A 27747-nucleotide genomic window follows, 5' to 3' on the forward strand; every position below is an offset into this window, starting at 1 on the left:
GCTCCACACTCCCCCTGCCCTCTGCTTATCTGCTTTGTACCGCCTCCCCCACTCTTGGCTGGCTTACACTGCATTATTACCCCCTGCCCTCCATAGCTGTACTGCATGGCTCTCTCCTCCCTCTGCTGGGTGTGCACTGCCCTCCCCTCTGCCCACCTCAACACTGCAGACTCTCTAGGACACCTACACCCCAGTTTACCACTGCATTCCCTCCACTTCCTCTCTGCTCCCAGTCTCCTCTCCCCACCCTTCATTGCATCAACCCCCCCACACCACAATGCATCCCCCATTCACACTGCCCCCACACTGCAGCGTCCTTCCCCGCACGCACTGCATTGCTCCTCCCCCTTGCTGACGCCCCGCCCCCTTACACTGCCCGCTTTCCTGCTCACTCACTGTATCGCGCCGCCCCCCTGGCTCTACACTGCATTCTCCGCCTCCCAGGCTGCACACGCTGCCCCCGCCCCCGGCGCACCCCGCGTTGCCCCCTGCCCCGGGCCGGGCACACCCCCCCCGCCTGGCTCCTGGTGCCGCTCGGGAAGATGGCGCGGCACGTCCAGGTCAGTGCGCGGGGAGCTGGGCCGGGCGGAGGAGCCGTTGGGAGCTGGCCTGGCGGTTGGAGCTGGCCTGGCGCGCTGGGTCGGCCACGGAGATGGCCCCGGGGGCAGCGGGCCGGGCGTGGGGCGGGTCTGGGATGGGGGGGGAGTGTCGCTTGGGGGAAAAGGAGATCACGAGGGTACCAGCGTGCGTCGTGGGTTATGCCAGGGTGGGGAGGAGCATACTGGGGGGTGCTAGGGTGGGCCGTGGGAGGGGTACCGAAGGGGGTGCCAGGATGAGTCATGGAGTGGTACTGGGGGGTGCCAAGGGGAGGGGTGTACTGAAGGGGTTGCCAGAGTGGGTCCTGGGGGTGTATTGGGGGGTGCCAGGATAGGTTACAGGGGGGTGTACCAAAGGAGGTGCCAGAGTGGGTCAGGCAGAGATACTGGGGGATGCCAGGATGGGTCGGGAAAGGGTACAGGAGGTGACAAGGTGGGTTGTGGAGGGGTGTACCAAAGGGGGTGCCAGGGTGGGTCAGCGAAGGGTAGGAGGTCTGCCTGGGTGAGTTGGGGAGAGGTATTGGGGGATGCCAAGGTGGGTCAGGAAGGGGTACTGGGAGTGCCAGGGTGGGTCAGGGAGAGATTCTGAGGGATGCCAGGGTGGGCTGGGGAAGGGTACTAAAGGTGTTGGTTTGTAGGCACTGGGGGTTGTTGAAAAGACGGTGCATGGAAGGCTGCAGAAAGCTGGAGGGACAGTGCCATAATCTACAGGGGGAATAATACTGGCACAGTGCTGGTGCCTGTGTGTGTGAAAGGGGGACTGATGTAGCAAGATAACCAGTGCAAAGGTACTCAAAGGGCATAAATGATACAGGGAGCAGGGATAGAGCTGTGCAGAAAATTTGTGTGCAGAATTTCTTTTCACAGAAAATTTGACACGTCAGGAAAAAATCAACGAAAAGTTGAACATGAAAATTTCCTAGGGAGGGACATTTCATTTCCCACACATCTCTACTCCTGCTTCAGCTCGCTGGGTCATTTATAGTTAGTTGGCATCTTTGCATTCTGGGTCCTTTGTATTGGCTATCTTGCTGCATCTCCTGAAGCATTGTTGCAGCTATTGCAAACCAGATTGGGGGGCATTTGGGAAATACAGGCATCAGTTGCATGTGACCACGTGGGTTGGTATCGTATTAGGAGAGGGTTATGTCAATCCCATTTCTGCTTGGAGGGGCAGCATGTTTCCTATGTCTGCTCTCTATAATCTGTCATTGGCTTTCCCCACAGTAATGGTGTTATTAAAAAAAAAAAGAAAGAAACTAGTGGAAAATACCTGTGTTAAATCATCCACTTTAGTTTCTTGCAGCACAGAATCGTGCCCTTCAGCGTGTCCTATTTATTAACTCCGTGTGCTTTTTGAAACATCATGCACAAACACAATACATTGATTAAATAACAGGTTCCTGCATATTGACAGAATTCCAAGTACAGGGCACAAGCTAGTCCCTGCCTACCAGCGTGCATCTTTCCTACAGTTTCCTTAACAAAAACTTATCTGATAAGGTATGTCTACATGTATGACGGTGTGTAAATTACAGGCACTACAGGAGCTTCTGAAGCCTTTCCCATCTGGAGCATTTCACTGTGGCCAGGAAAGGCTCTGGCAGGGTGCAGCAGTGGGACACTACATTGCTGAAAAGAGCAGTATAGATATGGGAGGCACTGCGTGGACATGTAGTGAGCCATGTATGGTATAAACCCTAGAGGTTCTGGTGTGTAAAGCACTCTACTTGTTTAAGCCATGCCTCACCATCTACACTGCTATTTATACCCGTGCTAGCTGGAAGTGCAGTGTCTGAACTCTGCACACCGTCCTAAGTATGGCTGTACCTATAGATATGCCTTGCAGAGTGCCCCGAAGGGCGGTAGGCCCCGTCTCGGATAGACCAACTCATTTAGGGCTAGATTATTTTCCTGTTCTGACTATTGTCTAGTGTTTCATCCAGTGTAGTTTTTAAAACCAGATGTGATGTGTCTTCCCTCATTTCCCTTGGGCAGTTACTCCACAGCCCAATACGTGTCATTGGCACAAGGTTTACCCGAGTATTCAGCCTAAATATTTTCTGACTTAATTTCAGCCTGCTATTCTTAGTTGTACTCTGATATACTGTACCAGATAATTCCTCTTCATCCTTGGTGCTCACATTCAGCTATTTGGAATCTGTAAATCAACGCTTAGTCAACTATAAATATTTAGTTCTTTTAATCTGTGATCATAAATAATTTGTTTCAGGGACCTGATAACTTTTATTACTTTACTCTCGACTTACTCAAATTTTATCAGTACTTTATCTGGTATTTATCCATGGCTGAATGTAGAATTCCAGATGTGATATAAACATGGTCAATAACCTTGTTCATGACATGGTACCTCAGTAGATGCTGCGTAAAATTGTGTTGACCTTTTGGAGCACAACCATACTGCACAGCAGACTCATGTCTCCTTTTCTAGTCACTATCTCTTTTAGGTCTCTTTCATTACTTTGGCGTCCCTGTTTGTCCCTCTTAGTCTCAGTGTGTATTTTGGATTATTTCGTTCACAGATGTATTTGCTTGCATTTTTCTGAGTTTCATTTTCATTTTAATCTGAACAGGAGTAGTTCACTTAATTTTGCAGCTGAGATTGTTACGTTAGTAACTTTTTTCCTATAAAGTTCAGAGACTGATTTCTCTTTCAGCTTCAGCATCCCCTAGATGTACAAATTATCTATTTAAAAAAAAAATTGTGGCTGTTTCCACAAGTTTTTAGTGTGCAAACTATATATGGCCTTTTTTTTTTTAACCTGGAAGTTGAAGGTTGTATTATATAAATTCAGGGGTAGCCAGTCAAATCTAGTGAAGATTTCAGTGGCTACCTTTTGAAATAAAAAGTGATTTCTTTATACTTATTAGAAATGTATTCTGAGAATTACTGTCTCCCTTTCCTTGATAGAATCGCTGGAAAACTACACTATTGTGGTTAATTAAACCAAAGTTAATTAGACAGAGAATCTGTTAGCCGTTTGTCTTTAACATTTTCTTGGACTATCATATAGCTGAGTTTTGATGGTTGTAAATTCAATCCTTTTATTTAAAAAAAAACAACAAAGCTTTAAGCATTGATTTATAGGTGAAGGTATGGAGGAAGAGGTGCAAAGGCAGCTGACTTCAGGTTCTCCATTCTAAACAGGGCCTGTCAAATATTAGATTAGGCCTATTAGAATTTCCCTGGCTGCTTCTTTCTAGGTTACACTCAGGGCTTGAAATATTTACCAGATGCCTTCTAACAGAAGGACTAGGTCTACTAACTCGTAGCTGATGAGGAAGATGATAATGCCTACCAGTGAGATCCTGTTTAAAAAGTCACGTTCCTACCCTCAGCTTCTGGGAAGTCAAAGGATGTTGAGATTTCTATTGGTATACCCTCCCTGAACCTTGTTCAGGGGGCTTCATCTTTCATATTCTCTAGCTAGTTAGGTCTGTAATAAATCTCAATTCTCTGGCTGATGGTCTGTAGAAAGGATCCTTTCTCTCTGTCCTCCCCACCCGCTGAAAACCTTCTTTGAGTGTTGTGAGATGGGTAGATATTTTTGCTAATTTTCCTGTCCTCTAGCCTTTGAACTTTGGGGGTCTCCTCCATATGAGTAGCTGCATTGTCTGCCTCTGCTGATCCAAGTTTTTCCAAGCGGCAATACAGTGACAAGAATTATGTCAATTTCATTTTAATTTTTTCCCCACAGGTTGAATAACACCAGTGAAACTGAGTAGTCTTGTCAATTTCTCCTTGCCCTTGCTTGGAACCATATGAGCTATTGGTGTGCAGACTCAGGAAGACAGAACTGCATTTCACCTATTCTGAAGGATATCTTTGTAACCAGAAATGAAAACTTCTCTGTCAGAGAAGCTAATGGCTTTTTGCCGAGGAAAACCTCCCATTCTTTGTTCTCCCAATTTATTTCATTGTTCCCTCCCTTGTTTTGCTCCTTTGTTCTTCCCTTGTTTGTCTTGTTCCAATTAATCTCAGTACTAACCTTCTGGATAGTGAAGAGGCAGTAATGGGTTTTTTTGGGACTAGCCATTAGAGGGTATTCTAGAAGGAGACACTCTATACCTAGAGATCAAGGTCCAGATCCTTAAAGGTATCTAGGTGCCTAACTCCCATTGAAATCAGTGAGAGTCAGGCACCTAAATGCCTTTGAGCATCTGAGCCCAGAGGCCTCACCTTTGTAATCCTCTTAGTTGCTTTCTCTCCAAGATTTAACTTGAATTTTGTGCCTACATTTTTGTAATCCTGCCATTACACCTCCACCTAGATATAACGCTGTCTTCGGGAGCCAAAAAAATCTTACCGTGTTACTGGTGAAACCGCATTATATCGAACTTGCTTTGATCCACCAGAGTGCACAGCCCCGCCCCCCTTGGAGCACTGCTTTACTGCGTTATATCCAAATTCGTGTTATATTGGGTCGCGTTATATCAGGGTAGAGGTGTATTTATCGATATTCTGAATAATGTGATTTGACATTGTTGTTGGAAATTCTGCCTCTGGAAAGTTGTACTTATAGGAGGGAAATGGCAGTGGCCACTGGTTTACATTTTCAAATTCTTTGATGACTTTCTCTGAAGTTTTCTCTGTAGCCGTTTTTACTATTGGAGTAAAAAATCCCCCAAACGCTTGGTGGCATCCTCTGTATTTGAAAATGGTCATAAATAAGAAGCAGTCACCTAGTCCTGGATTAAATACTCTAGTGTTAAGGAAACATGAAGTTTGCCTCATTTGTGCCAGCAGCTATATTAGTGGTTGGGCTGGCATTTTTCCCCCGAGGCTCTTTAAAGCAGCTAGTATTGTACAATGATCTTCTTACAATTAATATTTCAAAAGTGCAGCACAAACAATAGCTTGGAGGGTGCATTTTTGCTTCATTTGAATTCATTGTAAACAGATTGCTGTAGTTTCTTCAGCATTTGCTCTCAGGCTTCAGCGTGTCAAGAAATTTTCAAATGATTGCTAGTCCTTTGAGGATTCTACTTTCTTTTTTGCTGCTGAATGATCAGGACATGCATACTTAAAAATTCATTCTAGTTTTAGAGTTAGTATCAGTACTAGTGAATTTCCTGTACTTAAAATGGGGACTATCTCTAAAGCCCTTAATATTGTAACATGGAATATCATTTTACTCCTTGAATTGTCCTGGTGATTTCAGTAGGTGTAGCTAAGGAGTAGGATATCTCAGTGTGAGTAAGGGCTGGTATACAGTAGGATCTTATAATGATATAGCTACATCTCTCAACAATGTGAAAAATCCACGCTCCTGAGAGACATATCTATACTGACCTAACTCCGGGTGCAGATAGCACTGGGTGGGTAGAAGAAAGAGCTCCTTGTGGAGGTGAATTACCTATGCTGACAGAAGAATTTACAGTAAAATGCTGCAGCTGCGCTCCTGTAGGGTTTTAAGTGTAGACATATGCTAAGAGGGTAATGTGGACCTGTACTTACCCAGGCTAAACTTTATTAAAAGACAGCATTTTAAGAATGTAACTTTGCGCCTTGAACAACCTGAGTCTTTGTATCCTTCCTTAGTTTTGCACACTTGCCCCTCCCTACGTGAAAGTGGAGTTGGCCATTTTGGCAACACTTTCTCCGATCCCTTCTACATATCCCACAGAGGGATCTCACATGGGTAGGAGATGGAGGGTGGAGTGGCCGGACTGGAGCCTCGGTTGACACACAATGCTCCTCCTTCAGCCTTGCACAATTTATTCAGTAAAGATAATGCAGACCCAAATAGTATTATCTTTTCCACAGAGCACCCATCCACTCGGGTCCCACAGCCAGTGTGTGGTCCCTGGTATAATGGTTAAATGAAAGGCTATGTTGTCTACTTCATGGAAGGGGCATGGAGGACAACAAACTCCACCTTTCTCAAGGAATGATATGGGGAGGATATCCATGAGCAGATCTTCACAGAAGTGTTCTCCCTGAAGTTCTCTCATGGGTTTTGCCATCATGCATTTGCCATCAGGGGTTAACCCAGGCCAATCTTTGTAGAAAAGTGAAGGTACACTTAGGAGAAAAATGCTAGCTAGATTTTTTTTTTGGTGCAGAGTCCTTGTTTAGCTGTGGATGCTTTTGTTTGGAAGCAGACTTAGTTGTCTGCATCTTGAATTGAGGGTTTATTTTTTTAAGTGAGGAATCATGAGGGTTATTTTGTGCAAGATCATGCTACTGGTTAACAAAGGAATGTCTCCTGAAAGTGTGTGCTTTCGCAGGGAATATACCGTATATACTCGATCATAAGGTGTTTCATTTATAAGCCGACCCCCCCCCCCCAGTATGGATAAGTAAAAATGGAATTTTTTAATAATCCGTTCATAAGCCGACCCTATAATTCAGGGGTCAGCAAACTTTGGCTCCCCGGGCCATCAGGATAAGCTGCTGGCGGGCCAAGATGGTTTGTTTACCTTGAGCGTATGCAGGCATGGAGGTAAACTTAAGTAAACAAAGTGTCCTGGTGTGCCAGCTGCTTACCCTGATGGGCCAGGACAGCAACTGGTGAGGAAATATTTTGGGGGGGAGAAGCTGGGAGTCAGGGGAATAACCCCTGTGACCACCCCCCACATGACCGCACTCCTAGCCCGGGACCCCCCACTCCCCCCTTCCCATTCCTTCCCACCTTATCTGAGGAGGGCCAGTAGAGGATATCTCTGACTTGGCTAGAGCTGCTTCAGCAGGCTGGGCAGCATAGCTTCAGCCTGCTGCGGTGCGCCAGACTGGGTGGCGCGGCTGCAGCATGTTCCAGCGGGCTGGGATGGGTGGCATGGCCGCAGCCTGCTCCAATGCCCGGGCGGCTGGCCACAGCCTGCTCTGGGGTGTGGGGCCGAGTGGCCCAGCTGCAGCCTGTCAGCCCCAGAGCCGCAGATGCTTTGGAGGCTGGGGGGAGAGCAGCGTGGCCAGAAGCAGAGGGACTCTGGCCCCGCCTCTTCCATTGTGGCTGTGCTGTTTCTCCTTGCTCCCTCTGTTGGGGGTTGGGGCTGTGTCCCACCTCTTCCTCTCTATACCCATTCATAAGCCGACCCCCTTCTCTGGTGCTTCCCTATGTTACTAAAAGAACATAGGTTTATGAGTGAGTATATATGGTAATCTCTTAACTGTCTCCTATATCTGAAGCAGTCCCAATGGACCACGCTGAAAGTAAACTAGACTGAATTTTTCTCAGTGCATCATTTGGTGAGAAGCACCACTGCTAAGTGTATTTAAGTTAAAGGTTTTAGTAAAACTGCTAATTTTGGAGACACTGGGCTGAATAGTAATGTTGTTGTTGGGAGATCAAAGTTGGGGAGTGTAAATGTAAGGTAGGAACTGTTCTCATCCTGATAGCATAAGATCTATTTGAAACTGATGAGAAAAAGCTCCTCATCATCCAGAATGAATAGCATTAAGGTAGCTAATATATGATTAGTTATTATGATTTATTTGTTTTTAATAATTGCATTAAATGCAGATGGCTTGTGTAAGAGAGATTCGCCGGGGCTCAACCCTCCCGGATGAGGAGGGGAGCCACACCGGCCTCGACTTGTCGTCTGCGGGTCTCGGGACTGTCGCCCACCACGCGGGTAGTCAGTCCCTGTGGATAGGACCGGGCAGTGGCACAGTGAACGGGGGCCCAGCCCTTGGTTCGGGCGGGCACCAACACACAGTTAATTAGGAGCTCAGGCCGCCTGCTGCAAGGCTGAGCAACAATATACAGTCAGTTTGGGGCTCAGACCCTCTACTGCGGGGCTGAGTAACAATACACAATTATCCCAGCTCCGGCCCTTTGGTTCAGGGCGGGCTAGCAGGAGTGTGGGTGGCTCGGGCCCTTTGGGACAGGGCCGAGCAGTGACACAGGCAAAGGGGGCCCAGCCCTTGGTTTAGGCGGGGCACCAAACACAGTTATAGCAGCTCTGGCCCTTTGGAGCAGGGCAGAGCAGTGGCAAAGTCAGAGGGGGTCCAGCCCTTGGTTCGGGCGGGGCACCAAACAGTTATAACAGCTCTAGCCTCTTCGGCTGGGAAGAGGGGGAATCTGCCACCCAGTTACGGGTGGTAGGGGGAACGCAGGCCCACCCACTCCTCTGCGTTCCAGCCCGGGGCCCTGGTAGCGGCCATCACCGCTACTGGTGGTCAGTGGGGATCCTGACCGAAATACACTGCCATCGGCAAGGTTAGCTCTACAGCCTGACTGGCGTCAGGCTCCCCCGGGCTACTTCCTGTATCCCCCTCCAAGCCTACCTTGTTCGTGGGATCAGCTTCAGGGACGTCCCACCACATCGGCTCCTCACAGCCAGGGCTGGGCGGCAGGTCCGGCAGCTCTTCTGGGAAGTCTGGCCAGGCCTGTTCCGGGGGGTTCTCGGGGCCGCAACAGGAGTGGGGTGGCTCCGGCAACTCCTCGTTGTAGCGGGCACAGGGCAGCTCCGGCAGCTCCTCGTAGCGGGGAGGTTCTGGCCAGTCCGGACACCGGCCTGCGGCCTCAACAGCTTCCCAGTCAGGAGCTCCCGTGGACAGATCTGCTCCTGACGGTGGCTGGGTTCCAACTGAGGGCTGAGGGCCGGCTTTTATTCTTCCGGGTCGCCGCTTGACCCTTTGGGGGACGGGACTTCCGCTTAGAGGCCCCGCCCCTAGGGATGATTGACGGAGCTCAACCCTCCCGGATGAGGAGGGGAGCCAGACCGCCTCGTTACACTTGCATTGATTAAGAACATAAGAATGGACGTATTGGGTCAGAGCAATGGTCCATCTAGCCCAATATCTTGTCTTCCGACAGTGGCTGATGCCAGCTGCTTCAGAAGGGAAGTAGCTATGGAGCGATCCATCCTCCTGTCATCCGCTCTCAGTTTCTGCCTGTCAGAGGGTTAGGGACACCCTGAGCATGGGGTTGACCATCTTGGGTGATAGCCATTGTTGGACCTACCCTTCATGAACTTATCCAATTCTTCTTTGAACTCCGTTATACTGTTGGCCCACATCATCCTCTAACAACGGGTTGTACAGGTTGACTGTGCATTATGTGAAGAAGTACTTCCTCATGTTTGTTTTAAACCTGATACCTGTTAATTTCACTGGGAGATGTCTGGTTCTTGTGTTATATGAAGGGGTAAATAACACTTCCTTATTTGCTTTCTCCTCACTATTAATGATTTTCTAGACCTTTGTCATAGCCTCCCCTTAGATGTCTCTTTTCTATGCTAAATAGTCCCAGTCTTTTTAATCTCTCCTTGTATGGAAGCTATTTCATACCCCTAATTGCTTTTGTTGCCCTTCTCTGGACTTTTTCCAGTTCTAATATGTCTTGTTTGAGATGGGGTGACCAGAAATGTGCATAGTATTCAAGGTGTGGGCATACTATAGCTTTATATAGTGGCATTATATTTTTTGTCTTCCTATATATCTCTTTACTATACGTTCCTAACATTCTGTTAGCTTTTTTAACTGCCGCTGCATGTTGAGCAGATGTTTTCAGAGAACTATCTGCAGTGACTGCAAGATCTCTCTCTTGAGTGCTAACATCATTTTGTATATATAGTTGGGATTATTTTTTTAATGTGCATTATTTTGCATTTATCAACATTGAATTTCATCTGCGCAGTCACGTGAGATTCTATTGTAACTCTTCAGTCAGTTTTGTATTTAACTACCTTGAGTAATTTTGTATCATCTGCAAATTTTTCCATCTTACTGTGCACCCCTTTTTCCATATCATTTATGAGTATGTTGAACAGCACTGGTCCCAGTACAGATCCTTGAGGGACCCGATATTTTCCTCTCCCCACTGTGAAAACTGGAAATTTGTTCATACCCTTTGTCTCCTGTCTTTTAACCAGTTACTGGTCCGTGAGAGGACCTTCCCTCTTAGCCCATGACTGCTTACTTTGCTTAAGAACTCTTGTTAAGGAATCTTGTTAAAGGCTTTCTGAAAATCTAAGTACACTATATCCTCTGGATCATCCTTGTTCACATGTTTGTTGACAGTCTCAAAGAATTCTAGTAGTCATGATTTCCCTTTACCAAAGCCTCATTGACTCTTCTCCAACATATTCTGTTCATCTTTGTATTTAGTGCTACTGGATACATAAATTCTTTCACAGGAAATCATATAATTATGTTTAATTCCAATTCTTGTCATTGGTTTGGATGAGAAACTGATGTGCAGACTACTGATCTATGCATGCATATTTGTTCCCAAGAATTTTGCACACGCATTGACTTTTACATAACAATAGAAAGAAATCCTGGAGATGATCTATAGTTTATCTCCTGCTGTTCCCCAGAGTTGCATGGATGGAGGTTATAGTTCAGAAATAATGGGACAGAGGAGACTCAGACAGTGAACTATGTAGTTAACGTGTATTAAGTGTCTGAATGATGGTGGGTTAATGCCAGTTTTTGCCACTGAAACTTTAACTCAAAAAAATGTTGACCTTAGCACCTCTACTACCACTTCTTTTTTAAAGGATTTCAGATTTATCCTTACCCCAATTCTTTAGTGACAGTGACTGTTGTCCATATGGAGGGGGTCTAAAGCGAAGTCCAAGTTTATTAAGGAAGATTTTTTAGGCCATGTTTCTAGGAGAATAGAGATAGTAGCAGTGAAACAGCTTCCGCTTCCTCCAGTGGGATGATACTGGGTTTGATACTTAGAGAGACATATCTGGGGGGAAATGGTTCATTGTGCTGTTCCAAGTACATAGTTTAGAGGCTGCTAATATCAGGAAAATAATACTTGATGATTAAAGGAGCAACTTCAGCATACAGAGATTAGTATGCAGGTCTTAATGTCAAGGTCATCTTCAGTGCTCTTGTACTTGCCTTTTATTTTTGTACAAGGGTGGTGAGTCCTCTCTAGTGGAGAAGGAACTTCTGTAAGGTCTCATGTGCAATGTAAAGTGTAGGAGAGACTAAAATGACCTTTCTGTGAAAGAGCTGGACTCTGAAATGCTGAAACATTTCAGACATGATCTCCGGAGTCTCTATGGCCAATCCCTAGGGTGCTGTTTTGTTTGCTTTTGAGTTGAGATATCCTGCAATGGGAGTTCAGTGAGTGAAAGAAAAAAACTGCTAAAATAGAAGGGCGGGATTGGACTGAAGCTTGTAGCTCTTCATGAGCTCTAAGGAAGAAGATTGAAGAGAAGTGACCCAATATACCATGGAGTGTTTCAGGGGACGCAGATCCATAAGCATGGATCTTGTTTGAAGATCTATTGTGTCTATAACTGTTGGAGGGTAAAGTGAATATAAACAACTGTTGGTGAGCTAGTGTTGGGCAGAAGAGAGTTTAATTCCTTTGAGTTAGTGTCATGTTTGGGAGTTAGTGTACATATGTTGTTGTTTTTTCAGGGTCTTATTTTCTTTTATTTATTCCTCTATAAATATAAACTAATGAATCTTCCCTTTTTATGTGACCCAAGGAGTGAGTTGCTCTAGGGAGGCCACAGCTGGGATCTGGGGGCGGAGGGGTGTCTGAGCTCTTGGGGGAGAGGGTGCAAGTATCTGGGCAGGGGGGGCCCTGTGTTTGGGCTTGGGGAAGAGAGGGTGCAGGTATTTAGGATGGGGCCAACACATTCAATTTGATAGTTTCAAAGCCACTTAAGAGATCTGGATGCTCAGTTCCTATCGATGGGAGCTGGTAGTCCAAATCCCTTTATGGTAAATTTACCCAGAAAATGCAGGTGTGATTGTAGCATGGATAGGCACACCCATGGGCCAACAACCCGAGTATATATCCAGGTCCTCTGCAGGCTTGTACTGGGACAGCCAGCCCACTTTGAACCCTGTGCTGCCACGTCTTCACTACTATTGTTACTGGAGCTAGTAAGATTAAAGATAGGGTAGATATGCTTACCTGTGCTACACTCACACCTTCATTTGCAGTGTAGATGTCCCCTTAGACAGTTTTGAAAATCTCAGCCTGAAAAATTTCTGTTTTAGTCACTAAAACCTATGAACAGAGGCACTTGTTCATCCTTCTCATGATAATAGGGGGGAGGAAGTATTTTAATTTATCATTAGAATAGTAACTCAAAGTAATTGCTAACTGTACCATCCCCACTTTGTTCTAAAACAAGTGTCAAGTATGAAATGACAGATGGACTTTTTGTAGACTTGCACCTCAGTCTTGCAAAGTCTTAGGACCATGCTTAACATAAAGCATATGGATAGACTCAGTGACTTTCTATTAGTCTTACATAGATTTCTCTCTGGTCTTCAGTCTTCATTTGGCTTCCTCTTAAACAGTGTCTTGTTCATTCTTTCTCTTTTCCTCCTGTGTTGCATTATCTCTCTCTACAAAGTACCTCATGTTTTAGCTGCTTTTAGCATTTAGTGCTTTCTTCATTGTGCTTTCAAATATTGATTCTTCAGTCAATAGGTTACAACATTTTTGTGCTATTATCAGATATGCTCAGTAAGTCAACTGTTGATTTAAAGCTTACCTTTGCAATGTTTGGACCTTACAGCTAATGTTAGAGAGCAAACTTTTTTTAAAATACATGTTAAATTTGGATTCTTTTTATTAACTTTACCAGAACTGTTGTTTCTGTTCTAAATTTCAAATTAGGAGTAGTCCATGATAAAAGAATTGTGTTCTGTCACTTAATTTTAATCACTGGTATAATGTCTTCCGTTTTAGTACTGAGGAATGTAACATCTGTTGGTCTCTCTTCCACGTATATTTTATTGGAGTTCTGTGCCACTCTTACTGCTGTGGGAATTGGGAGGGAAAGAAGCTACTGGGGTTTGATTGCACTTTTCTGGAAAACTGAGCATAGGTAGCATTTCATGCTACTGTAGTGGATATATGTCGGTGTCTGTAAATAGCCAGTACTGTGAATCTTAAGGAAGGCTTCCACAGGTGCAAGGCATATTTGGAGGTTTCAGTATTTTTCTTTCTTAACAGAGTTTGGCAGAGCTTGAAGTACTATGTAATCAGCTCTATGAGGGGACTGATCTAGCACAGCGGATGCAAGCAGAGAAGGTGCTCTTGGAGCTTATTGACAGCCCTGAATGTCTCAGCCAGTGTCAACTTTTACTAGAACAAGGAACAGTAAGTACCTGGGAGAAGTGTTAAGTCTGACTATGTAAACATGCATTTATCATGAGACCCATGTTGGAGGTCCAGGTAATATTAGTGTGAACGCAATACATGTGAGATGCTCATCTCTTATAACAAATTGAGTTTTTCCTTCATAAATAAAATGCCAGCAAATCTGTCTACACACATCAATTGGTATTAGAGGGTGGGCTTTGTGGGACTGAAAGTACCTAGCATTAGAAAACAGATGGCCAGAAGCAGGGGGAAAACCTAATTATGGGGAAAAATAGATACAAATGTTAAATGTTGGTCTAATACTTGCAAAAGGTTGGAACCTCATACTTATGGGGCTTTATGCCACCCATTGCTCAGTATTGCTCCTCAACATGATTTGCTCCAACACGTTTACAGCTAAGTCCCCTGTGCTCTTACTCCTCCAGGTTACAGTGGGACAGGGTAAGTATGGTGTGAAAAGCCTTAAACTATGTTTTCTTGTTGTCTTAATTTAAACCAGTCTCTTAGCATTATTTCAGTTTTCTTTTTAGAGTATGAGGAGTCCTGGTGGCACTGTAAAGACTAACAGATTTATTTGGGCATAAGCTTTCATAGGTGAAAAAAAACACTTCTTTAGATGCATAGGGAAGTGGGTTTTGTTTTTTCACCAACGAAAGCTTATGCTCAAATGAATTTGTTAGTCTTTAAGGTGTCACTGGACTCCTCGTTGTTTTTATGGGTACAGACTAACACGGCTACCCCTCTGATTTTTAGAGTATTATGTGTTTTTTGTACTGATATTTTACATAAAGATATTTTGTCAGATTTAAAAGGTGATAGGGGAACCAACCTTGAGTTAAACCATCAGTCCTTCATAATCATTACTGTGTTTTGGAACCATTATGATTTCAGATGACATGCCTAAGACGTGTCCATTATCTGGAGTCATTGATATAGCTGGTAATGCCTTGGAAGAACCTGACAAATCTATTATGTTAATGGATGCATAAGGAGTTGTTAATTCTGTTTATCATTATGATACAGTTAGGTTATTGCAATAGATGTTGCAAAATGCATTCTCAATGTGGGGAAAATGAAAATATTCAAAATTAGTATAGCACATTGGCCTGACCCCGTAATCCATACTCCTGAGTAAGGATTACTTATGTGAGGAGTCCCATATGTTACTTATGTGGTTGCAGCTGTGGTCTCGTTCATTGAACAACGATATGGTGAATCGAGTGTTAAGAGTCAGGACACCCACTACTTTCCATTTCCAAATCTGCTACTGACTGCCTTTGACCTTTAGCAAGTCAGTTATCTTCTCTCTGCTTTAATTATCCTCTCTATAAATTGTTATATAAATGTTTAGTCCGCTTTGTAAAGTGCTTAGAGATCCTTGGATAAAAAGTGCAAAATATTATTGTTAGAAAAGACTCAATTATTCCGTGTCTTCAGTAAGACTCTGTTGTTCAGGATGTAAGAAATGCAAGCATAAATATTGTTCTCTTCAATTTTCGGTGCATAGTAATTGCATTACAATCATTAGAATTCCAGAATAGATCAAGTGTTACAAATATAGGTCCTGGTCATGCAAAGATTTACACACGTACTTAACTGTAAATGTGTACATAAGTCTTTCCAGGATTGGGGTCATAATGTGAACAAATGTAACAATACAGTTGAGCTACAGAATTGTTGTAATAAAGATACAGAAAATTCAGAATTCTATTAAATTTCCTTCTTCTGTGTGTGTATGGTTCTTTTGAGATTGTGTGTAAGACTGATTTAATATGTGGTACATTTTCTTATAGGATAGGTGGATAGCTTCTATGATCTAATAAGTTTTTTCCATGTATAATAATTATCAACCGATGTCAAAATGGTGATCAACAGCTTTGTTGTTAAAGTGTAGTTTCCATTTGTGTTATTGTGGAAGCAGGGTAGTGGTTCCATAGCTAAGATTATAGTTTGCTAAGGCTTATACTTGAAGCAGGAATTAAATCTCTTACATACATAAAGAATATAATATATCCAACTATAGCACTTTTTCCTCAGTAATGAATTTTCTGAAAATTTTCAAGTAAATCTTTTAATTAGTTTGTTACAGTCATTTTAAAATGGCACATCTAATTTGTTTTTGAAAATTTATAGCAAGTAAATTTTCTTAACTCTAACCTGTTTTATTTACATTATGTACATATGCGTATAAAACAATGTCTCTTTACTAAACCACACAAATATTTTTCAGATGTAATGTGTATTGTTTAATTGGTCTGAGATTATTAAAAATCATAGTTTATAACTCTAGTGGAAGTGTGTGGGGTAGCCCAGCCCATAGAGCTAGCTTTTAGCATTAATTTTACTCAGCAGTAATGCAAGGAAGCCTCCAGTCCTGTATCCTGAAAGACAGTGGCTCTCAGCCTTTTAAGAGTCTCATTTGTCTGACGTACCCTAAGCATGGGCAGCGGATACCATAGGCTGGGGGAGGCTATTTCTCCCCAAATAGCCAGACATGGCCCCACCCATTCTCTGTCCCCAGCTTCCGTTTGGCGCGGCTGGTCCAATTTCCTTCTGGGGTGGCCCCAGCTCCGGCCCTCCTCATGCTCCGGGGCTAGGCAGGCTGAGGCTGCATTGCCTGCCCTCCCACTGTTCTGGGGCTGTGGGGGGGGGAGGGGCTCCCTCCCACTGCTCTGGGGTAGGGGAGCTGCGAACATATCACCTGCCCTTCCGCTGCTCTGGGGCTGAAATTTTAGTTTGTACTGACTTTGCTAGTGCTTTTTATATAGCCTGTTGTAAAACTAGGCAAGTATCTAGATGAGTTGATGTACCACTTGGAGGATCCCTGCATACGCATACCCCTGGTTGAGAACCACTGCTGTAAGGCACCGGCTTAAGCAGGTAGCATAAGGTTTGAGGCCTATGAACTTTGGCACAGATAAATGGCCCAATAGTCACCCCTAAATTTTGGGGAACTGGGAATAGAGTGTTTAAGAGGGAGGTTTGTACATGACATTAGGCAATTGCAGGAATATTAAACTGATACTAGGCTTGGATATTTTAGTATAGAATCGTTGGCAAATACTTAACTACGAATTTGCCTCAACAACAAATTGACGTATATGGTAATAAGTTGAAATTATTAATATACTAACCTCTAGGATAAGGGCACCGCAAAATTAGTAGGGTAAGGAAACACAAATAAGAAAAAGAGGAGAAATCCCTACTGAATATGCATTAGACACAGTGGCATCAGCGTAACAGATTATGAAAGCCTATATGCTTCAGAAGAGAGAGATGTATGTAGCTCTTGAGAGGTGCCAGGAAGTTGATGATAGTGATGAGGAAGATAATGGCTAATATTTCAGGTTGTTCTGCAAGGGATGGTGCGAGTATATGGGTTTTCAAATGTACATTCTTTATTATTTCTGTCTACCTTGGTGGGTTAGAGTATTGATGACTTTGCTAACTGTATTATTAAACTATTACAAATATAGAAGTGTGAGTGTTGTAACCATGCACACTGGGGTTCCCAACTGACCAGTAATTTTGATAAAACTGAGGTTGATCTTGAGACAAGAATCCATCAAACCTCAGAGTGTTAACTGGAAATTCTTAAGTAATCAATATAATTAATACACAATCCACAGATCAGGCAACAGTGATTTGAAAGGGTAAAAATTCAAGTATGTAACTAATTTCGTTGGCCAGATTCTGAACCCCAACTCAGCAGCACAAGGCAAGTGTAAAGCTACATTGGAGGGACAGCTGTGGACAACAGAGGTGTAGTGCACAGGGGGTGGAAGGGCTAGGAAGGGAGCAAGCCAGAAGTGGAGGTAGACAGGTACAGATTGCTCTTTCTGATCTGGGGCTGGTGGAGTGCTTACTGTGAGGCCACTGGAACCTTAAAGCAGCCCTATGACTGTTTTGGCTTCCAACAGGCCCAAGATCAAGGGAGTAAAAAGGTGGGTTAGAGCCATGCTTTTCCCACAACGCTTTTCTGTAAACAGCTGAAAATCTGGCCGTGGTGGTTTTTTTTTTCCTTTCCTACTGTATCATATGGAAGTCCTAAGAATGCAGTCCTAAAATGATGTTTGTGATTAAACTATTAAGTATTGTTGTGCTGGAAGGTTGATGTTAAAATTGTGCATTACGGTGTGATCTTCAGTTCTTTCATGTGTGCATTTAGGGTGACAATATTGTTGAACTGAAAGTGAGTGTGCTAGAAGGGTTTGGTATAATGGAGTGACACAATGGAAGTGAGCTAATACTTGAAGGACTAGCATTTTGTTAGGCGTGAATGTTGCCTTTTTGTGTTTATGCAGTTGTGAAGCAATACCCTTGAGAAAATGACAGAGCATAAGTGTTGTAATAACAGTTTTAAATGTTGAGTTTTGCCACAGTCATCTTTGAAACCCCCAACTCAATTTGTTGAATTAAAGAATATCTTTAAGGAGTTTGATTCCAAGGCCAATTACAGTTTTCATAGAGAGATGTCTGGTCTGATCCATGGCATTGCCAGAGGTGTTGTGGATCACATCTCTTGTGGTCTCAGATGAAGAACTTAGTTTACTTTTCAGCCTTGAAGGCTGTAATGAAGCTTATTTTGATCATCATGCACAAAAAACTCAAATGCTAAAGTCATGAGTTTTAAACAAAAAAAAGCAAATCAAAACTTCAGATCTTTGAATCCAGGATTCTTGTGACTAAATCTATGGTGTGACAAATTCATTTCTTAGTTATAAAACATCAAATGATTTAAAACCAAAGATTTGAAAGATTAAAAAACTCAGCCCAGTGATAAGAATGGAAAGTATTGTTAGAAAAGTAGTTCTAGTCACAAGGCCACATTTTTTGAAGGTGCTGGATGCGGGGAATGAAAAGGTCTTCTCATCTCCTATATCTTGGAATTTTTAGTGATTTTTAATATGACTATGCTGTATTCATGTTTTTATGTGTTTATGTTTAATTTTTAGTATATCAAGTATATAGCCAAATCATTGGCTGACCAACTGTAATCCTACCTGCTCATTCTGCTTTCTTTTGGCATAATAATAATTTTTAATAAAATAGTATGGTGTTTGTTTCTATAGACATCCTATGCTCAGCTTCTAGCAGCAACATGCCTTTCCAAACTTGTAAGCAGAACAACTCCTTTACCCATCGAACAAAGGATTGACATCAGTAAGTAACTTGCATTATTTCTTTTAAAATAACAGCAAAAAATTGCATCTATATATTCTAAACATTCATATCACCATAGTACCAATTCCGTGAACATTCTATTTTGCCCTGCTGCTGTCTATTGATGTGTAACTATTTTTTTAAAGTACAATGGTAGTCAGAGAATTACTCTAAACTGAACACTGTCAGGTTCTGCATTTATTCTCTTCTGTTAACTTCCAAATCAAATTTTCTCACTTTCAAAGCCCAAAGTAGCTGGATTTTCTAGTTGCCAGAGCTGTAAGCTCCTGTTGGGACCTGGAAACCAAGTTAAGTCCTTTCTGTGCTTTATTGGACAAAAGGGAGAGAACCTGGGTGTAAAGAGAGAGAGCACAATGTCCTCTGTTGCTGTCCCTTACCCTGACATGATGGAACTCATTTCTTGCTCTTTCCAGCTCCTTATTTGATGAACTCGCTGTTTGTGGATGCAGACATACATTGCACCCTATCAGGAGCGTAGCAGTGGCTACACTCCCTGCATATAGGAGAATTTTAGGATGCATCCAGTTTCCCATCTGTAAAGTGAATATAATAATAGTTGCCATCCTTACCTATCTCACAAGGCGTAGTGAAGGTTAGTAAACATGAAAATTCCCGCTGCCCTGCTCCCCGCTGCTGATGTGGAGGTGCACTGCTGCAGTGCCAGATACAACACAGTGTGTGTCCTGGTGGACAGGATTATACATACCAGCTGGAATTCGGGGGATGAAATCTGTGACTCCTGGGGAAGTTTAGGAGCAGAGGAAAGGTAGAAAATTCCAGATCTAATGGGAGCTGCCTTAAAAACGCACCAGGCAGCTGCCTGGCCAGAAGCAGCCGTGTGAGTGAGTGCGACATGGCAGCACCCAGTGTTAACAGGTATTATTAGTACACCCACTAAAACATTAACATATTACTTCATTTTTTCCCCTTCCGATTAGCTCTTGGTAGTTCTGATAAGCAAGTCAGGGCAGAGTTCACTTCCATACTTAGGACGCTGCACAGATTTACACATGTGTTTGATTTTAAGGGTGTGACATTAACTTCATTGGAGCTACTAATTAAGCAAGTGTGTAAATCTAGCAGGACTGAGCTTTGAATAATTAATCATTTTGCATGAGAAACATCTAATATAGATTGGAATTTTCAGTACTGTCAAATGTTGTTTAGACCAGGGATGAGGAGAACACAGAAATATTTTAGAATATTTCAAACAAGTTTAAGGTATTTTGCAAGAGGTCTTAATCTTGTAGGAAAATGTCTCATCAGAGAGGCCTAGGATTGAATATACATAAAGGAAAGCCCTCCAGAGTAGTATTGAAGCCCCCTACTGAGGAAATATATAGAAGTCTGCACTGCTTCGGCTAGTGTTGTACCTGTTCTGTGGAGAGAGGATTGAATCTACAGGGTTGTGAATCCACTTTCTTGATGACTAAATTCAGCCTACATGTTGTTTTTCTCCTCAGGAACAAATGAGCTTTTGTATATGATAAATCATCCTGCAAGTGTATAAAACAGAAATGTCCCTCCCTTCCACTCCCCAGAAAACTGTTCTCTTTATTTGAGAGAAGCATAGGTGGAAAGTTTTCTGACCTAGGAAATATGGGGGGAGCGATAGCTCGGTGGTTTGAGCATTGGCCAGCTAAACCCAGGGTTGTGAGTTCAGTCCTTGAGGGGGCAACTTAGGGATCTGGGGCAAAAATTGGTCCTGCTAGTGAAGGCAGGGGGCTGGACTCAATGACCTTTCAAGGTCCCCTCCAGTTCTAGGGGATTGGTATATCTCCAATTATTATTATTAGAACTGAAAGCAGCCTGTACAGGTGCATGCCTGAGAACACTGTTGTTAATTTCTTGTGTTTCATAAACCAGGTCTGAAGGCTGCTGTTGCATTTGAGGCAGAGTAATTGATGCCCAGTGGGTGGGACAGAATGAATGATTAAATTGGTTAACCAGTCAGCATCCTTGGTATTCACAAACTATTGTCAAATGTATGTTAGAATGATAATTATATACATACTTTGATGCAGATAGGTCTAATGTAGTTAATATTTTCCATGACTTAATGTTTTGAAATTAGTGTCTTTTATACTAAGCATAAAAAAGGCTGATTACATCACATGACCTAGATTCCCACATTTCTGTTATAATGGCTCATTTGTGTTTTTAAAAAGAATTGTGATGTTGACTAAGCATGTTTCCTTACAGGGAATTATATTCTGAACTACGTAGCCTCTCAACCCAAACTGGCTCCTTTTGTCATCCAGGCTCTTGTTCAGGTGATCGCTAAGATTACAAAATTAGGATGGTTCGAGGTTCAAAAGGATCAGCTCATTTTCAGAGACATTATTGCTGATGTAAAAAAATTTTTACAGGTAAGAAAAATTATCCAATCATGTCGCTACTTAAAATTACATAGTCTTGCATTAAATTCAGCTCTCTTCTCACTTAATGAATAGCTTTCTGAGTGACCCAAAGGGTATTTATACACAGATTAGAAGGGCAGGGATCAATGCTAAAAAAATTGCTTAGCTTGGAGGACCAGAGCAGGCTTTCTACAGGTTTAAGGTTTAGTTTTTAGCAAATTGCTAGAGCTAGAAACAAATGCTTTATTTCATTCCCCGTTTTTTCCAGAGGTATAAAACACATGTTTCTCACCTTGGCAGATTGAGTTAACAGACTTTAAAGTCATGCCATTCTGATTACCATTGTTATTTTTCCCACTTGAATTCTAATAGGGTTTTAGCAGCTGTTATCTCAAAAACATGAAGACGTAAGTACTGTACTATCTGTAAGGTGGGAATATCATCCTTCAAATGGAATAAAGCATTCACTCTGACTGTGGTGATTATTGCAATATCGGCTCCTACAATTGTGCAAATAATGTTCAGTTGTATGACCAGTGCAAAAATTTTTCAGGACTAGTACACTTTCTAAATACTGGTCCTGGATAATGGATCAAAAAGAAAAAAGTTTATATATTTCATACAGTGGATGACATTAAAATCTTTGTGATAACATGTCTGCCATACTCATGTTGCTTATTAATGGGAATATGGAGAGATACCACCCTAACTTTAACTATTTACAAAGGCATGTGTAAAGATTTTTACTGTACTGCTCATATCTGTTATTTTGAACCCACACAAAGTGTTTTTGATAATGACATAGTCAGCATTCCTCCTCTCTCATGGTCACATTAAATTTTTTTTCCGGCATGACCCAAAAAAGCAGAGCTGATTGCTTAAAAAAAAGGAGTGAGTTAGAATGTGTATTCTGTCTCAGTGGGGGTGGAGTGACAATTTGTAAGGGGTCTGCCACTTAGGCAATGGAAATGGGTAGGTGACTCACTGTTGTGGAGTTCGTGTTGTGGGCTTCCCTTGTCTTGTGACTTGGGTTTAAACAGACTAGTTCAGTGGTTCCCAAACTTGTTCTGCCCCTTGTGCAGGGGAAGCCCCTGGTGGGCTGGGCTGGTTTGTTTACGTGCTGCGTCCGCAGGTTCAGCCGATCACGGCTCCCAGTGGCCCCGGTTTGCTGCTCCAGGCCAATGGGAGCTGCTGGAAGCGGCATGGGCCAAGGGATGGACTGGCTGCCGCTTCCAGCAGCTCCCATTGGCCTGGAGCAGCAAACCTAGGCCACTGCGAGCTGCGATTGGCTGAACCTGCGGAAGCGGCAGGTAAACAAACCAGCCTGGCTCGCCGGGGCTTTGCCTGCACAAGCGGTGGAACAAGTTTGGGAACCACTGGACTAGGTCATAATAAGGGAGGGTCACGCACCTTCCCCTCCAGCATTTGGAGCCTTGGCATGGTTGCTCCTAGCACAAGGCATCTGATTGGACCCAGTATGTCCTAGGGCAGTTAGGCTAGCTAGGGCCAGGCAGGGGCCAGCATGAAAACCTGCCATGTGAAACTTGCATGGTGCTCAGGGAAAAGTGAAAACCCCCACTCTGCTACATGAGCAAATTCTTTCCTCACTCTGAAAAACAATGATCTGCAAAGGTTGCCTGGCAGACATTGCCAGAAGCAGTAGCAAATGATTCAGGGTGTATGTGGGTTGTTCTGATGCCCTAAATGGGAATCTTTATGAGCAGACCAGAGGAACCTGCAAGAGGATTACAAATGTCATTGTCTCTTATCTCAGAGACTTAGGTGGAGCTTTGAAAATAAGGAGACTAAAGAAAGGTAATACTTTCTATTGGTTGGGTGGTGTATTGGAACACTGCACCCTCAAGGATGAGCTTGACTTTTTGCATTGAAGGAAGGATAGGTGGGGAATGTAGCTGGAAGGGATTGCAATGCACACATAGCTGAGTAAAGGCTCAACTGTTTTGGTTAATTCCTTCAAAGTTCTGAAGTTAAACGGTTCAATAAGATTGTGGCCAGTGATCTTTAAACCAAAGGTGGTGTGGAGAGTTTTGTTGGTGCTGCTTGGTCAGTGGCACAGATATATTCTTGTGTTTTTTCTACTGGTCTCTAAACACATCCGTAATCCCTAGATTAGGAATAACAAAACTCAAGAGTGTAAGAAAATTAGTATCAAAATGCATACATGAAATGGGGCAGAGGGGTTGTTTTCTTTTCAGAATTTATTTCAGTGAAATATCCGTAGTGGATTTGTCTAGATATGTCTGCATTTGTTTCCTTAAGGGATGGTAGTATGTATTGTTGGTTCAGGACACTGTCTGTGGTGGTGTTCCTGGCTACTAAGCAAGGAAAATAATGAGTGGAACAGTTTCAGTCATGTTCTCTGCCATTGAGTGTCAGATTTATGCTTCATTTGTTTCTCTTATTCAAAATAATTTGATTATAATATGCAAATAGATGTTTTGAGCTAAATTGGGAATGACAATAAAAGATGGGCTGTAATATTTATTAAAAACGAACTCTTGAGTAGTATACTGTAGCTTTTTTGCAGTTACTTTTATAAATGTAATTGGATTTTACATTTATTATTAAAATGATTGCAGTGTGGCTCTGCATTGGTAGCTCACTAATAATGGAGGCCTAAATACAAAAGTTTGCTACTTAAGAGATTTCTTTCATTAAATTCCTGTAAAGGAGAAAATAAAGCTATAAATCTACTAGTGAACTGAATTTACTATTGAAATGGGAAAAAACCTAAGCAATAATAGTATATGTTGATAATTAATGAATAGCAGTCTTAGCTATGTGCACCTTAGTAATCATATGTGAATTTGATCCAGTTAAATTAGAATATAATTTACTGTGCAGAGAAGGTGATTAGGAGTCAGGACTCCTGTGTTCTATTCTCAGGTCTTCCACTAACTCTCTCTACCGCCTTGGGCAAGTCTATGCTTTAGTTTTTCCCATCTGTAAAATGTGATTAGTGTTTTCTTATCACCAAGGGGTAGGGTGACCAGAAGTACCGATTTTATAGGGACAGTACCGATATTTGGGGCTTTGTCTTATATAGAGTCCTATTACCTCCCCGCTCCTTGTCTCAATTTTCACACTTGGTGTCTGGTCACCCTACTGAGGGGGCTTGTGTGATGTAATGAATATTTGCAACCTGCTTTGAAGTTCTGTTATGAAAGACATTAAAGTGTTTAAGTTACTGTTCAAGATCTGTTTAAATAAGTACCCTTAGTAATCTGTTTCGTGACTGTGGAACACTTTTACTTTTTCTGTTTGTAGTACCCATTTTCTTAATTCGAACAAAAAGCAAAACCAAACCTGTAGAGTGCCTCTTGACCAATATCAGGAGTGCCACATGAGCAATGCACGTTTAAACAGACAAAATTACAAGTGACCCTGAAAGAGCCTTGCTTCTGTGCACTTCCAATACCCACTTTCCAAAAGAGGATCTTCCTACTCTGGTCTCATCAGGAAAAGCCTGAACATATATGTGGGCCTTGCAGTGTGCTGAGAAAATTGACAAAACTGGGGTGTGTCAGGCAAAAGGGAAAGAAATTAATTCCAGAGTGAAGGACCCTCTTCTGAAAAAACACTGTTACCATACCCTAGATGTATAAATCTTGTGACTATCAGCTTGGATAATCCAGTTGATCACAAGTGCCAGGTTGGAACACTGGTGTCAGAGGAGGGAGGACATAGACCATAAAGAGCTTTTAGATCAAAACCAAAGCTTTATCTTTTACTCAGAAGAAAACTGGAGGCCAGTGCGTTCTGTGGCGCGCAGGTGTAATATATATTCCATGGTCCTGATTCGCCACTGCTCTGCACCTTATATAGTCATTCACACCAGTGCAAAGCACATGGTGTTTTTTTGAAAAAAACCCTTACTCCACTATGCTGATTTGGTATCCTTGTACACATACTGTGCACAGGTATAAATGACTGTACAAGGTGACGGACAGTGGAGAATCAGATCCCATGTGTAAGCAATGAAAATCTGCATTAGTTGAAATTTGAGTGATCTTCAAGGTTATTAGATTAATCCAGTCCGGAGGTGACAAAGGCAAGGGAAACTGAGGCAAGTTCCACATTTGAGAGAAAAGGTCTACACTGCTGACTGGATGTCCAGAAACAGCTGAGCAACTGTTGATTGCAGACTTTGGTTACAGAAGGTGGGCATAACCTGAATCAAAGGCAGTAGCCTGTAACTCTAATTAGTTTACCATTGATTTTAAATATGCGCCAGTGAAGGGAGCTGTATTATGTTCTTATTCAAGTGCAAAGTAATATTAAATCATTCCTCATTCCTGTGAATAATTTGCTAAAGCGATGTTTGTTAGTAGTAATTTCACACAATCTTACACTTTTATAGAATGCCTTTCATCTCAAAGCATTCCAAAGAGTTGTTCAATTGTGGGTCACATCCTCAGATATGTTCCTGTGTGGCTCCCATTGAACAGCACTTAATGTATAGAGGAATCACTTCACTGCTCAGATGCAGAAACCTGCAGGATGGGGTATGTCAGTCAGGCCAAAACCAGCATGTTGCTTTTCAGTGTACTGGGGAATGTTTGACCAGACCTCAGTGCAAATTTGTACTCTTCTGAAAAGTGCCATCTGATCTTTAATCCACTCAGGACACTTTTTTTAAACTCTCATCTAAACTATGCGGGACTCATTATAGCTACCTTAAAAGGATAAAGATTGAATTAACCTTAGAGAAGTGTTTAATAGTGGTGTTCCTCTAATGTAGATATTCAGAATATATATTTCTAAACTGAAGATATATAATATAATAATATCCTTAAGTTTTAATGTTTTATGGTGTGATTTTGAAAGCCACCTCGGGGATTTGGACTTGCAATTCATACTAGTTTAATGAGAATTGGACAGCTAAATCTTGTAGACAACTTTAAAAATGTCAGGTTCACCCAACCTGTTTCTGCTAATATTAGAAATGTTGAGTGTTACATTTTAGATGTATAGATTAGGAAATTTATCTGTTTTGTTCTGTAGGCGACTGTGGACCATTATATCATAGGAGTGATGATCCTTTCAGAACTGACTCAGGAAATGAACCTAGTAAGTATGTATAGTTTTTTCCCTTTTGTACAAGATGAACGTAACGCTGCTAAAGCAGTGTGTCAGAGTCCCCCTGCACACTTTAGAAGTGGTATTTAAAAACAGGGCTTAGACATGGAGGATTCTTTTGTTTTAAAACCCTAGGTGTTTTCGGGACCAGGACTTCTCAATGGGTGGATGTGACCTAAAAGTAGGTTGCCCATTAGCTGCGGGGTGGGAAAGGGGAAAACATTGCCCAAAATATGTATAGCAGCAAAGGCACAGTGACACAGGCTTCAGCTGTACAAACCCACTCAAAACCCTGGGTACATATGTTGTTAGCCCATATCATACACGCTGCCATGTCTTTACTGTTTTTTAGCTGTGCAAACTAGATTACAGTTAGCATAGGTATGCCTACCCGGGCTGCAATCACCTCTCCAATTGCAGTGTAGATATACCTTTTATCTCATAACCAATCTCAGCAGCTTGCTCTTTGTGTTTTTGTACATAAAATTCAAAGAATTATTATCCTGGAGAGTGAATTTGATTCTCGTGTTCCCGGTTTGGGATTGAGGGTAGGGATCAAGCTAGAAATGGAATGTATTAGAGAAAAGGAAAAACACCAAAATTAAAGCAGAGGAAAAATGATTTGGTGACCTGACTTAATACAACTCTAAAACAGGAACAGTCAAAGTGCAGACCAGCTCTCCTTCTCTTACAGAACTCCACAGTGCAGGAGCAATTTCACATGAGATCCATAGGTGATGTTTTGCAGAGTAGCTGCTGAATATCTCATTACTTGCTTCCACTTGTTCTTGGTGTTGCTATAGCCCTAGTAGGCCAGCATCATGGGCAGAGCATAGGACAAACCAGAAATAATAGGTAGTATAGGAAAAAATAGAATAACAACAATGAATTGGAATGCACAGTCAGTGGGTACTGGTATTGGTAAGAGAAACCAGGAGGCCTGGACTTTGTACCTGACCATGGTTTTCATCTGTTGTGACTAATGACTTGTGCCAGAAATGCCCCTTCACTAGTCTTAAGGAAGAAAAAAGACTCTTTTATTCTTTTGGCCTTATATTTTGTAGGTTGATTATTCAAGACCTTCAGCAAAACATCGTAAAATAGCTACCTCATTCCGTGACACGTCTTTAAAGGATATTTTGATGCTGGCATGCTCTCTTCTAAAGGAGGTAAGACTGTTTTATAACTGAAGCTGGTATTAAAATGCCTTAAAAGTGAGGCTCTTATATTTTTACTGCTTTAAATTTATGGTAGATATTACTCTGAGTGGACAAGGTCAGTCTGTACCTAGATGGATGTTTGCTTACATCAAATTAGAACAGGCACGAGCAACTGATAAAATTGTTGAATTTTTGAGAGCCTGTCCAGTTTGTCTATTTGCTTCTTCAGTTATGTTCTGCCTTCCAGAGTAGACAGCATGTATCCTGAGATTTTCTTCTTGTTTCC

At 42.4% G+C, this 27747-nt stretch overlaps 1 protein-coding gene across 3 annotated transcripts in view; it reads left to right on the forward strand.

Annotated features, from left to right (window-relative positions):
- Positions 1 to 471: 471 nt before the first annotated feature.
- Positions 472 to 27747, forward strand: part of RANBP17 (RAN binding protein 17) — a 271780-nt gene continuing 244504 nt past the window's right edge. The window contains exons 1-7 of one of the 3 annotated variants that reach the window (XM_030572155.1): positions 477 to 560; positions 4316 to 4390; positions 13508 to 13654; positions 18730 to 18820; positions 21044 to 21210; positions 26227 to 26292; positions 27366 to 27470. In XM_030572155.1, coding sequence (XP_030428015.1) covers positions 13571 to 13654; positions 18730 to 18820; positions 21044 to 21210; positions 26227 to 26292; positions 27366 to 27470 — 513 coding nt within the window. In that variant the 5' untranslated portion in view covers positions 477 to 560; positions 4316 to 4390; positions 13508 to 13570. Of the gene's footprint in view, positions 561 to 4315; positions 4391 to 12083; positions 13016 to 13507; positions 13655 to 18729; positions 18821 to 21043; positions 21211 to 26226; positions 26293 to 27365; positions 27471 to 27747 lie in introns of those variants that run through there. The other 2 variants (XM_030572154.1, XM_030572157.1) reach the window with 2 other exon arrangements.

The sequence above is a fragment of the Gopherus evgoodei genome, chromosome 8 (assembly GCF_007399415.2).
Source record: "Gopherus evgoodei ecotype Sinaloan lineage chromosome 8, rGopEvg1_v1.p, whole genome shotgun sequence".
Taxonomy (NCBI): domain Eukaryota; kingdom Metazoa; phylum Chordata; order Testudines; family Testudinidae; genus Gopherus; species Gopherus evgoodei.